Source organism: Lithobates pipiens, unplaced genomic scaffold (assembly GCF_037356315.1).
Source record: "Lithobates pipiens isolate NorthernLeopardFrog02 unplaced genomic scaffold, aLitPip1_a1.2 Scaffold_8, whole genome shotgun sequence".
NCBI classification, from domain to species: Eukaryota; Metazoa; Chordata; class Amphibia; order Anura; family Ranidae; genus Lithobates; species Lithobates pipiens.
The window spans coordinates 561,352,573-561,366,739 of record NW_027507903.1 but is presented as its reverse complement, the minus strand read 5'-3'; the positions used below and the strand labels follow the sequence as shown (position 1 = coordinate 561,366,739).

Genomic DNA, 14,167 nt, shown 5'->3' with positions numbered 1-14,167 from the left:
GTGTGTGTGTGTGTGTATACACTTCCATGGACACACGTGTGTGTGTGTATATACACTTCCATGGACACACGTACGTGTGTGTGTGTATATACACTTCCATGGACACACGTGTGTGTGTGTGTGTATACACTTCCATGGACACACGTGTGTGTGTGTGTGTGTGTGTGTGTGTGTATACACTTCCATGGACACACGTGTGTATACACTTCCATGGACACACGTGTGTGTGTGTGTGTGTATACACTTCCATGGACACACGTGTGTGTGTGTGTGTGTGTGTGTGTGTACACTTCCATGGACACACGTGCATCTCATTTATGTCTTTGATAGCACACGTGTCCATGGAAGTGTACACACACACACTTCCATGGACACGTGTGTGTAGACTTCCATGGACATGTGTGCTATCAAAGACATAAATGAGATCCAATTTTAAACTAGTTTGTTGTATTTACATATCTTTGAAGGACGAACATTTGTTTTGTTGTCAGATAAACTTCCCTTTGCCTGCCGTCACTCACACCCATATAAACTGCATGTTAGCACTGCTTAAACAGACTTGTCAGCTATTTTACATGTAAGTAAAAAAGTAAACGTTCTGCCTAAGAGCAGGGGCCACAGGATGCCTGGCATAACCTTTTAGGGCCCATTCGTGCAATATGGTGCACTGTGCTAGAACAGAGTCCACCTTTGAGATCATGCTTTATTGCACCCATATTTAGGCTGTAACATCAAACAATGCTTATCCCCCCCACCCCACCTGACTTATTGGAATGGCAGGGAGCTTCCCCCTGTTTTTATTCTTGAATTTAGTATAGGTGTGCATGGCTCTATCTGCTCCACTGCATCATCAATTCAGATTTCTTTTAATAGAAAAGCGACACTCCACACCATGGCGGAGGGTGACCGATCTCAGTCGAGCACAAGTGTGGTTGATGTCACTACACTTGTAGTCCAATGTTTACTTCCTCCCGTCCTATAACCGAAGTTTAGTATGGTGGGCTGGGGGAAGAATTTACAGGAGCGCGGGCAGTGCACCCACCATTACTGCAATGTTCTGCTACCTTCAATGCAAACATTTAAAGCAGAAGCCCAGTCTAAACCTACTAGAATGGGGGTGGGAACAGGTTTAAAGTGGTTGTAAACCCTCCATACACCCCGTGAAGTGAATGGCCTCAGATGATACACAGAGATGAAATAAATCCTCCTACATAAGTTGTACCTGTTTATCTGCAGCCTTCTGGTCTCTACATTTGTTCAAGGTCCAGAATTTATAAAGCATGTCTGAGATGTCAGAAAAAAATGGGACGGAGAGCAGAAGTTACTCTGCAGGGCTCAGTGAGGAGAGCTGATTTGAGGGAAGAAATACACCCCACAGCACAGGGGAACAGAGCTGAGGCTGCCAATCACAGGCTGTGTGCTGGAGATCCCTCCCCGTCATCATTTTCCTCCTGGTTTCAGGAAAACTTGTCAGAAGTGATTCATACTCATAGCAGAGGAATGGAGCAGCAGACAGAAATGACATGAAGTGCTCTTAATTGAAACAACACACACTATAGAGGGATATGCTTTGTTCATGTCTGAGGTTTATATCTGCTTTAAACTAGAATTTTAGGCAAAACTTTTCTTTTTCATTTTTGACATCTGTGTCCCATTGCTGAGAGTTCTCTTCACTTCCTGTCCCATCCCCAAACAGGAAGTGAGAGGTGATCCATGCTAATTGAGGCATTTCCTTTGTCCCCCCTTGCAGCATTTAATGTCATTTTTGTATGTGTGCGCTATAATCTACTTTTGTTCTGTGTGTCGGTCTTATAACAGCACTATGTTGAATGTAAACACATTTTTTAGGGTGTGCCCCCAAGTCTGTTGTTTGAATGGGAAATTGGGTCTCCTATCTGTCTGGATTTCACAGATGGGATAGCAGCGGGTGTCGACGGACATGTCACCCCTGACATCCGCTGCCCCATAGAGGTGAATGGATCTTCCAATCAGGTCCGACTGAAAAACTGACGGGCCAACCTGATTGGAGCGCTCTGTGTAAAAGGGGCCTCATTTCCTTGTACAGTTGTGCTATGAGTCTCTTATTGTCGCAGAGACCCACTCATTGGCAGTTAGGGGGGTTGGTTATTTTTTAACAGGTGAAAACCTACTTTGAGAAGTACAAAGAGGAGGGTGTTCTCGCTAATAAAACCAAGCAGTGTGGTGACTGCTTTTAGGCAACACCTTGTGTTAAATTGGGTGACAAGCATTCTGGTTTTATCTCGCTGCACTTGACTTATTAGAAAGCAAGCCTTATCATTTTGGTTCCCGTCACTATGACCAGGACTGTATATAAAGAACATGCACAGTTGTATCTACACCCCCAAGGATGAGCAGAAAGGGCTCATTCTTAGCGATTGTTCATGGTGTACAGCGCCCGGAATAGACCATTTCTGTGCCAGGCATGGCCAGGTGTTCAAGATCATCTGTGAACAGGAGGCCTATACAAAGCAATGACAGGCTGGCGCTGTGGATGGCTGCTCTCATGTAATCACTCAAGGAGTGGTTATATGCAGCTAGAGACAGATGAGTTGCTTTACATAGTCCAGGGCCACTTACCGGTCCCTAGCCGCAGGTAATTGCTTCATATGAGATTACAGATGTACGGCTATGGAACCTGTCACTGATTTGTACAGGGTTCCTGATCGGAAATACTTAGAATGAACATGTTTATTTTAAGAGGGTATGGCTAAGTCCATGAGAATGAGCCCTAAATCCATTTTACTTACCAAACTGTTTCTTTAACCTGATGAAAGGACCCTCACACCAGGGCCTAGATCTTCTGTTGGTGGACATTGAAGGATGTTCATGTCGGACAAATGTCACGTATCTCACATCCATTCGGTATTGGCAGGTTGCTTACAAGCTTTTAGCCAGCCGTGTGTTTATGGATTGTATGGAGAGACCAACGTACACAGCAGGGACCTCACATAAACCTGGGGAATTCTACACCCCGTGCTTAGGCAGGGAACCTACACAGGACTCCAGCAGTACAATTATATCATGCTAGTTCCTGGTCTATAATGGTTTCTCTCTTCTGTCTCCTAGGGATATAATAAAGCTGTGGACTGGTGGGCGCTCGGTGTCCTGATTTATGAGATGGCTGCAGGTTATCCTCCATTCTTTGCAGATCAGCCCATTCAGATCTATGAAAAGATTGTATCTGGGAAGGTACGTGATTCATGTTTGTTCTCTTAAAGCTAAACTCTAGGTCAGCCGGGAAATTTACAGATAAAATGAAAAATGGGAGCTGTTTTAGTTGTCAAAGGATTTGTATTTCTGTCCATTCATTCCTGAGTCTTGCATAGCTCTGTATATAGAAAGCCACTACCAATTATAAATCCCACATGAGAAATGTTCAAAATGCGTTGGCAGCGCTAAATGTGTATGTTCAATGTCATAGTCACAATCTAAAAGTAAAGCAGGCGAGTCCAAGAGTTAATGAGATCTCTCATATACAGCAGGGGAAGACATTCAAAAGTACTCCAAAGATCCCATCACCACACCTTGTGGAGTCTCGCTTCCTATTCATGTTACACTCACCAGATCACAAAATGAAATTTGCCTGGGGGGGGGGAGGAGTAAGACCATCTTCTCACACCGCATTTAACTGTGCCTGGGAATCCTCTTCTCATCGGCAACTCCCAGTGTACACTACACAGCAATCCAAGAGTTCATTGGATATTATGCGCTTCGCCCTCTCACGAAATCTATGCTGAAACGCAGTAGGTGGTGACCACGTAGCTATAGAGTTGGTCAACGAGAGTGCGGCTTAACCCAGGTCCACCGCGATCAGCTGTTCTACGAGCGGTGAGAGCTTCACATGCTGGCTGACTTATGATCCGATTGTGTACAGGCTTTTTAAGTTTATAAGTGCAATGGAGAAATATAACAAAGTTACGCTGTGAGACATTTTATTTTATTGTTGGTCACGGCGGCTGATGAGGGGGAGCTCCTTATATCCAATGAACTCTTATGAGAGTGGATTGCTGTGCATAAAAGTGTAGTGTATACCGCGAGTTGCTGATAAGAAGAGGGTTCCCAGGCACAGTTAAATGCGGTGTGAGAAGGTGGTTTTACCCCAAGGTGAATTTCATTTTGTGATCTGGTGAGTGTAACATCAATAGGGGGTGGGACTCCACGAGGTGTAGTTAAGGGATCTTTTGGAGTACTTTTGAACATAGTTGACAGTATTCTCAAATGAAGTGGTATCGAGTCAAACTTCACGACAAAAGTGCAGCATATACTCACCGGCCACTTTATCAAGTACACCTCTTCAATTGCTTGGTAACACAAATTGTTAATCAGCCAATCGTATGGCAGCAACTCAATTCATTTAGGCATCTAGATGTGGTGAAGACTACGTGCTGAAGTTCAAACCAAGCATCAGAATGGGGATTTAAGTGACTTTGAACAAGTACTAAAAATTACCTGTTGATCCTGTCAGCAATCCAGTATCTATGTAATTTCTTGTGCAATGAACTGAAATCTCACACTGTGTTATCAGCTTTTACAAGCTCTCTTCTGCAAACTACAATACATCACCTCCTTTGTTATGGTGGTAAAGGAAGGGGGGAGGTGTTTGTAGTTCAAATAAGCTCTGGCTATGGATCCTCTATAGATACTGTATAGCCTGTTGTCATTGTAGGACAGGTCATGTATTACTGGCAGGAGCATCAGGTAAAATGAGAGGAAAAAATATTCTTTAAAAAAATAATGCAGCCACCCAAGGAATGGCAACCCTGCAATACATTAAAATTGTGTTGTTCATTTGTGATGCACTTTAGGGAATTCAAGGGCAACTTTTCTCATCTCCTAACCTACTGACTAGACAGGTAAAGAGCATCAGCAGAGTGTTTGCATAGTTCTCGGCAATACTGTTGCGTGCCTCCAAACTGACCTTTTTAGTTTTAGTGCTGCAGTGTAGGGGACTGTAATAAAAACCCATACTAGTTTAAATTGGGTATTACGCTGGTTGCATTTGAAAAAATAAATGTAATGATTTATTATTGAATACAGAGCTGCATTTTTTAGTGCCCGCCTAGAGTTTAGCTTATAATTTTCCCTCACTGGACTCTGTTACTTCTACAGGTACGCTTCCCTTCTCACTTCAGCTCTGATCTGAAGGATCTTCTCAGAAACCTTTTGCAGGTTGACCTTACCAAACGATTTGGGAATCTGAAGAATGGTGTGAGTGATATCAAGGGCCATAAATGGTTCAGCACCACGGACTGGATTGCAGTCTATCAAAAGAAGGTATGTGACAACAGACAAATTAGGAGAACGTGAATATTACAGGGAAAGGTGAAGGATGATTGTGTTAACAAAAAATACATTGTTACCCTACCATCTAGCTACAGAGTAAACAATATTTCTTGTTCATACATCACGGGACACAGAGCCTTCATTACTTTGTGGGTTAGATAGTCACCTGTGGTGATTGGACACTGGTTCTATATAACCCCTCCCTTATGGGGAGCACCTCAATTTTTTTTTTGCAAGTGTCTAAGGTGGTTGGTCACGTAAAACATGTGCAAAGAAGAAAGCTCTGCTTGATGATCCCTGCAGGGGTCTAGGAGCTATACAAACCAGATCCATATCTCAGGCCGATATTTGACGCTCAAGATGGTATGGTACCCGGGCCCCGTGGTGGGAAGAAAAAAGGGGTTTTGCCTGTAATGTCTCTCTTTGGAGGACTGGGCTCTGGAAGAACCAGACTTGGTGTACTATACAACAGTGTCACAAAAGTTTCTTGCAGCGTCTTTTACAGGTCCAGGTAAAAGGATCCTGTAATAGGAACCCATAATCCTTGAAGGTTTGCACAGCACTGCCCGCCGTGATTGGTGAAGGCTGGAATCTGTCTGTTTTTAGCAGTTACTGCGGCGAGGACAGGTAAGTGAAGATAATCCTATATATATTACATATGGATTTCTTCTAAGAGTAGTTGTATGTCTTACCTGGTTTCTGCCACTAGAGGGAGTAAGAGGCAAACCTGGTGTATACTTACATGCCATCAAGGATACACGCTCAGTGAAGTTGGTTTGTCAAGCCGCTCACCTCCTCCTCTGCAGACTCTGCCACATCTGCATACAAAAGGGGTCCCACGTAGTCTCGCGGACAGGCCCAGGCAGCACTTCTAAGTGGTCCTCTTCTCCCTCCCTGATTCCCGGCAGCCGCCATGACAGTCCTACACATGCGCGCTTTACAGCTAGCTCAATGGGAAGGAAGGGGGGGCCTGGTTGCGGGTGCGCAGGCGCTAGGCGGCAAGTTTGAAAAGCCCAGAGCGTCAGAGCCCCTGTAAGCGGAGGACACAGCTGTGGGCTGTAAGCATCTAAAGTGATTGGATCCAGGCAAACCTAAGACACTTACTCGGCATCAGGTTGTGCATTATTAGCATATATGTTTATTGTGAGACTATAGCACAACAGTGATTGCATATGTACTAGTACCTCTGCTTGCAGCTTAGGACTATGTCTCCTCGTAAGAGGACTTCAAAGGGGGGTTAATAAAGGCACCAAGGCATCACCGCCTATGTCTAGGGGTTCTAAAAATGCCTGTAGGTTACCATCCCCCCTGAAAGACTGGAGCCAGCCTCACAGGATGAGTCAGTGCCCCTGTCAAGTTTTGCAGCCTCTCCTAATAATAGCAGTACCTGTATATGTCACAGAAGACTCATTTAAAGATTGCTTTGGAGGGTTTAGAGGGAAGGATAACTAGCCTTGTCACAGCTTCCTTAAAAGATAGCAGGAAAGGGGGTAAATCCCCCTCCCTCTGTGCTAGCTTCTCTCTCAGATGATTCTTTTGATAAAGGGGAAAGATCCCTATCTGGGGATAGGTATCAAGAGCAGTCGGATTAATCAGAGGAAGAGAAGTCCTCTTCTACCTTGAAGGCCCTCAGGAAGCAGGTTCAGTACTATACTGCCTCAAACTGTTCCTCCCTAGGGGCCCAAAAATCGCCTCAGGCTGCATATACCTTTCCAATTCATCTTTTGATAGGTGGACTGGGGGCATCCCAATAAACTTCCTAAGGTTCTGTGTTTTACAATTGATGCCATTTTGGACTCTGTTCAGCAGGCATCACGTCTGTCCCTCATGCTGGTACATATGTGCAGGTCCCTTTGGCTTAGCATTGGACAGTTGAAATCTTATGTAAGATATTTAACCTGATTCCCGTTTAAAGGGGAGTGCCTATTTGGAGATGAGCTGGATAAATACATCCAGAAAATAACCGGTGGTAAGTCCACATTTTTACCGGTTAAAAAGAGTAAACATCCATCTTTCAAATGTTCTTTCTCCTGCCCCTAGAGCCTCAAATTCCAGGCAGTGGCAAGGCCGCCCCCAAGGGCAAAAGAGGTCTTGGGGTAAAAAATCTGGTAAACGGAGCCCCAAGGCCTCCTTATGAAGGCCCCCCCCCCTCCTCGGCCAAGTGGGGGGAAGGTTGCTGCAGTTTGCAGAGGCTTGGCAGGAAGAGATTCAGGACAGATGGGCAACCTCCACGGTGTCACTGGGCTACAAGCTGGAGTTCCGAGAGCTTCCGCCTTCTCGCGTCTTAAAATCAAGGGTCCCCAAAGATCCGGTAAAGAGAAGGCCTCTGTTTCGGGCCTTAGATCATCTGTTATCCCAAGGAGTGATAATATAAATAGAACCGGAGGAGCAGAACTCGGGGTTCTACTCATTTTATCGTGAAACGCGTCAGCATTTTTTGTTCTGAATTTTACAACAATAAAGGCACAATTCACTTTATCTGATCCGGAGTGCGGCTATCCAGAGTTCTGTTTTTTTTTTTTTATCCATTAGGCAGACTTTCCAAGCTGCCAGTGACTGTATCCAGGAGAATGGTCTCTACACCCCAACATATTTCAGATCATATGTCAAAAGTGGGGTACCCCGGATGTAGACCTGTTCGCGTCCAGATTTAACAGGAAGCTAGAAGCTAGCTTTGTGTCAAGAACAAAAGATCCACTTGCTCAAGGATCAGATGCCATGGGATCAGTACGATCTGGTCTATGCATTTCCTCCAATTCCGCTAATTCCACGGTTCCTTTGGAGAATCAAAAGGTAAGCAAATTCAGTCATTCTAGTGGCTCAGACTTGGCCCAGATGACTCTGGTATGCAGAGGTCGTGAAGATGGCAGTAGTGAAGCCTTGGGTTCTTCCGCAACGGCCAGACCTACTCTCACAAGGTCCAATATTCCATCCTGCTTTACAAAGTCTGAATTTGACAGTTTGGCTACTGAGACCCACATTCTAAAAGGCCATGGGCTCTCAGATTTCAGTTCTTTCCACTTTGATTAATGTCAGAAAGCTGGCTTCCAGGCTCATTTACTACAGAATCTGGAGAGCATATGTTTCCTGGTGTGAATCCAGGGGGTGGCATCCTAGAAAGTATGCCATTAGCAGGATTCTTGCCTTTCTTCAGTTAGGCATAGAGATGATGTTGGCTTTGAGCACCATCAAGGTCCAAATCTCGGCCTTGTCAGTTTTTTTCCAGAAGCCACTTGCTTCACATTCTTCACACAGCCTTTGTTAAGGGGGCGCTGCGCTTAAATCCGCCGGTCAAACTTCCTGTGTGCCCATGGAATCTAAATTTGGTTTTGTCCGCTTTACAGGAACAACCTTTTGAACCATTGCACCATGCTTCTTTAATTTTTTTTAACTAAGAAGTTGGTCTTTCTGGTCCTCTGCTAGGAGGGTATCGGAGTTAGCAGCTCTTTCTTGTAAAGAGCCATATTTGATTATTCACAAAGACAGGGTGGTGTTGCGACCTCACCCTACCTTTTTACCCAAGGTAGTTTCAAGATTCCATTTGAATCAAGATATGATCCTACCGTCCTTTTTTCCAGATCTGCAGTCAGAGGAAGAGGAATCATTACAACCTCTGGATGTTGTAAGAGCAGTCAGTATCTATCTGCAGGCGACCACTCAGATACGAAAAACTGATTGTTTGTTTATTCTCCCGGAGGGCCCCAAGACGGGCCAGGCAGCGTCAAAGTCCACTATTTCTAGATGGATTTTTTTTTCAAGCTTATGGTTTAAAGTGGTTGTAAACCCTTACAAACCACTCTGACCTACAGGTAAGCCTAGAGTAAAGCTTATCTGTAGGTCCAAGAAATATCTCCTAAACCGTGTATATATACAAAAAGACGGGCACTGCTGTCTACGGTGCATGCACCGTAGACAGCGGCGCGCAGGTGCACTGAGCACGCCGCTGCTAATAGCAATATGCCATTAGTGGCAGCTCCCGTGCGCATGCGTGGGAGTGACGTCATCGCTGCTCTGATGCTGTGAGTGGCTGGAGCAATGCATAGTAGCCCATTATGCTTTACCTTTCCGGTGAGACAAAGAGGAAGTGCTTCCTCTTTACAGGGGAAGATTCCTCCTTTTTAACTTAAAGCGCACTCTGCTAGGGCCATTAGTGCCTCTTGGGCGGTGCGTCACCAGACCTCCTTGGCTCAGATCTGCAAGGCTGCAACTTGGTCTTCAGGCCATACATTGACTAGATTTTATGAGGATTTTATGAGGTGGATGTAAGAGGGCAAGAGGATGCCGCCTTCGGGCGCAGTGTACTACAGACTGCAGTTTAGTTCCTCTAGTCCATCTGCGGTCCTATGTTTTCTGATCTGTGTCTCCCTCCCCTCATTTGGGTATTGCTTTGGGACACCCCACTAAGTAATGAAGGCTCTGTGTCCTGTGATGTATCAATAATAGAACAGGATTTTTAATACAGCTTACCTGTAAAATCCAATCCTTTTCTTGGGAAATACATCACAGGACACAGGGTTTCCACCCCTCTAAGGGTTTTACGTGGAGACGTATTGCTTTTCTACAAAACTGAGGCGCTCCCCATGGGGGAGGGGTTATATAGAGGAGGAACTCCACTTAATTAGGGTCAGTGACTGACTAACCCACTAAATAATGAAGGCTCTGTGTCCCATGATGCATTTCCCAAGAAAAGGGTTTTACAGGTAAGTTGTATTAAAAATCCTGTTTTTTCTTAGTACCTGATGAGCCCTGCTCACAAGAGATTAAAATCTATTGCATACACATTTTGTACAAATTATGGAATTCCCAGACCACAACCAATTTTGTCGTTGTAAACAGGTGTAAGTGATCTCTGACATTTTGTCTCCTCGGTACAATTCTAAGTAATACATTTTATGGCCAAATGTTTGAGGACATCTATATGAGATTGTTGGTAATCCTATTCCAAAACCATGGACATGGTTTGCAGCTATAGCAGCCTCCACTCTTTTGGGAACACTTTCCAAAAGATTTTGGAGTGAATTTGTAGACCTTCAGCCAAAAGAGAATTTGAGAGGTAGTGTACTGATTTTGGACGAGAAGATCTTGGCTTGCAGTTGGCAGTACAATTGATCTAAACGGAGGTCGTGGTGTTGAGGGTAGGACATTCATGTTTCTCTAAGACAAAACTTATCAAATTATGTCTTTATAGAGCTGACTTTGGGCACAGAGCACAGTCATGCTAGAACAGTAAAGGACCTTCTGTGTTGGCCACAAGTTTGAAAACGCATAGTAGTCTAAAACTAGGATAAGCAACCTTTTGAGATCTACCTGAGCAACATAGGAGATCAAAGAGGGTTCAGCGCCTCAGCTGCACAGAATGAATGAACAGGAAGAGCTCTGCACGGTCTCTCTGTTCACTCAGACTGAATTATAGTAAACAGTTTACTATACATCACTTAAAATTGAACAAAGTGAGTGGTAACAATCACTCACTCTGTCCGTTCAGAAAAGGAAGGGGCTGGTAAAGGAAATTTACCAGCCCCTTCCTCCAGCAGCCATCAGAGGCGGGGAAGCTGGCAGCACTGCAGGGGGGAGAGCACACAGTGGGGACAGGCAGAAGAAGGAAGGGGAATCTTCACAGGAGGGGTGACGTTTACTGGAACTGATCCCCTGTTTATCTCCTGCAACAGATGAATGCTGGCAGGAGGGAGAGAAGGAGAAGGCAGCTTTCTACTTCTGGAGATAATTAGAGGGGGATCGGTTCCAGCAAATGCTGCCCCCGTCACCACTCCTGTCCATGTACCAGGGGTTGGCAAGGAAGGGACACATTCTACTGATCACCTGTCTGCGATCAACTGGTTTACAACCCCAGTCTAAAATGTCTTTGCTGTAGCAATTAACAGTATGCTTTACTGAGAACCTGATTTCCACATACTTTTGGCTACATAATAGGTGTGATGATCAGGTTTGCGTACATAAAAATTCGACCATGTACTGTATAGTATTTTCCTTCTGGGAAAACATTGTTGATCCTGTCTGATCACAAGATAATGCAGACAGGGACATTTCTGATGACTGCAGCAAGGACATGGTTGCTGAGAGATAACATTGACCTATGTATAGAAGACCTTTAAATACTGCTGGGTAAGCTGAAGTGGGATTCGCAAGTTATAATATTTCTATCATATCTCCCATGTTTTAGTCTTTTGATTTCTAAACCGACATTGTCTGTGTTTTAGGTGGAGGCACCCTTCATACCCAAATGCAAAGGGCCGGGTGACACAAGTAATTTTGATGATTATGAAGAGGAAGAGATCAGAATCTCCATTACAGATAAATGCGCCAAAGAATTCTCAGAGTTCTGAAGAGCGCCCTGATAGCAGGAGCCATTACTCAAGACTTCCCACGATCAAGTGAGACCGATGGAGAGAACGCCACTGATCAGCACACAAACTTCTCCTTCCCTTTCACACTCCCCACCTCTCTAGCTTTTTATTAGTGGTGCAGATTCAACTTGGAGGCCATCTTATTTTATCCTGGATCTGGTGGTGCTGGTTTCGATTGGTCCTGGAGAAAACTCCATTCTCTGTCATACCCCACCTCGCTCACAGTTTTGCTTCTCTCCTAGACAGATCTGAGGGGCCAAGAGTTATTTAAATGTGAGTGGTTCCTCTAGGGTGGAGCCAGAACCTTTGGGGCAGGCCCATATCCCTCAGGAGTTGGGGCCTGTTATTATTAATTTTTTTTTTTTTTTTTTTTTTTTTTTTTTTTTTTTTTTAACCATTTTCTTTCAAAGAGCTTGGCTACTGGTTTTAATCATTTAGTTTACATAGTTTATTAATAATGAACTGTTTTAATCTGAATTCTTTCCCCACCGATCACTGTCCTGTTTCCCAGCTTTCCCTATCCTAGAATGACTTTTAAACTGAAAGTGCCAGTTTTTATCCCCACCTTACACCACTGTTTAGTTCACGTAGCACATTTTTGCCTCTGTATTAACCACTTCTCCCATCATCGATGCCATAATCTTTGTCTGGTAGGTCCTTTATTGGTGTTTATACACAAAACCAGAATAATGGAAGGGGGGTGTGTGGGGGGGGGGGGGGGGGGGGGTATTTAAAGTAAGTTATTTAACAATCCTTAGCATTATTTTCGAAAGAGAGGTGGTGGCCGTTGGACTGCTTCTGTGGCTTTTGTCATCCCTGTTGTCTTTGAGTGCCATTTTACTAGTGAGCCCTTTTACTCAAGTCAAGAGGGTCTTGATATAATTCAGCTGCAGTTGTAGCGTAACTTGAAAAATTTGGGAACTGATGGCAATACAGCAGTCTTGTGGTATCTCAAAGTACCAGCACATGGCTATAGTGAGACTTTGTCTAGGACAAAGTCAGTTGATGTGGTCCTTCATTTTTGTTTTCAAGGCTCGATTTAGCTGTTTTAAAATATGTTGTAAGCCTAGAATTTTTATTTTATTTTTTTCTGCCCAGAAGTAGGTTCTGTCCTGTTTACCTGTACCATTCAACAAACCTTTCAGTTAATGGGAGTGTTTTTTCTTTTTTTTTTTTTTTTTTTAAATGAATACTGGGCACCTTGAAGGTCTCTTCCAGTCCACGTTGCACTACAGGTATTGTGTTTTTTTTTTTTTCCAAATGAGTGGAACTCTTGTGGATTTTGTTCAATGTTACAAAAAAAAATGGGCAGTATATATAAATATATATGTATTTATCTCCAGCATCAACATTGCTATCCTATTGTCTTGGCTTGGAGACCTCAAACTGCCCCTTTTTATGGAACCATGTTTCCAGTAGAGCACAATTTTGAAGTTGTTGTCATAGGAAGGTTTTTGGTAGCTGGAAAGACGGGACCGTAAAGCTCTCTGCTTTATTCATTTGGGTACAGACTCTGAATAGCATCCCAAAATCAATTTTGGGGATCTCAAATTAGCAGATACACCCTTCATTTTAATGGCCTGTTTCCAAAGGCGCTCCTTGTGGTCCTAGAACAATGGCATGTTGACGGGCTGTTTTGACCAAAATGGCAAACAGGGGCTTCTATGGTTAAAACAAACAAGCGCTTCTATTGAGTATAATACAGTCAATAATGGCAGATCCACAGAACATTAGGTGAAATGGGTCTTTGGTAATTTTGTGATTTCAAAAACCATAACCATGCCCCCATGATCAGCATAATGGTGTCCTGGAACAATCTCTCTGATTTATTACATAATAATGTACATTCTGCGGAGCTAAATATTAGTTCGGAAGTAATACCAAGTCCCCAGCTGTGCTGTGGCTTTAAAGACTTAAGTTGGGAGGGTCAATTTTGGAAAGGACCATTTTTAATCCAGCATGAGGGTGATAAAACATGAAAGGTAGGCTTTTCCAAATATTTGTCATGAGGGTTTGGCTTATTACAGATGTGGTGAGGGAAGTGGGATAATTTGGGGGCAGATCTGTGAATTTCAATTGCGTTTTCACTTAAATTCTATATATATATACATATATGTGTATATATATGCACACACACACACACACAAACACACATTCACTTCTTACATGTGTTATACTGTAAACATTTGAGAAAAAAAATACCAATAAAGTTTTGTTTAAAAAAAAAAAATGTAAAATGTTTTTTTCTGTACCTCCCTGGTATGTTATGTGTCAAGCATACCAAACATTTTCTCCCTCCAGCTTAAATTATCTAGCTACAACCCCAATTCCAAAAAAGTCGTGACTCTGTGTAAAATCTAAAAAAAAAAAAAAAACAGAATGCGATGATTTGCAAGTTTCATAAACCCAAATTTTATTCACAATAGAAAACATATCAAATGTTGAAACTGAGAAAATTTGCCATTTTAGGAAAAAATAAGGTATCGTTGAATGTGATG

At 43.5% G+C, this 14,167-nt stretch overlaps 1 protein-coding gene across 6 annotated transcripts in view; it reads left to right on the top strand.

Annotated features, from left to right (window-relative positions):
* Positions 1–13,899, top strand: part of LOC143960982 (cAMP-dependent protein kinase catalytic subunit alpha) — a 103,493-nt gene extending 89,594 nt beyond the window's left edge. For all 6 annotated transcript variants that reach the window (XM_077470069.1, XM_077470068.1, XM_077470070.1 and 3 more), the window contains 3 exons: positions 3,088–3,210; positions 5,131–5,295; positions 11,523–13,899. In XM_077470069.1, the coding sequence (XP_077326195.1) occupies positions 3,088–3,210; positions 5,131–5,295; positions 11,523–11,648 (414 nt within the window). In that variant the 3' untranslated portion in view covers positions 11,649–13,899. The remainder of the gene's footprint in view (positions 1–3,087; positions 3,211–5,130; positions 5,296–11,522) is intronic.
* Positions 13,900–14,167: the final 268 nt, after the last annotated feature.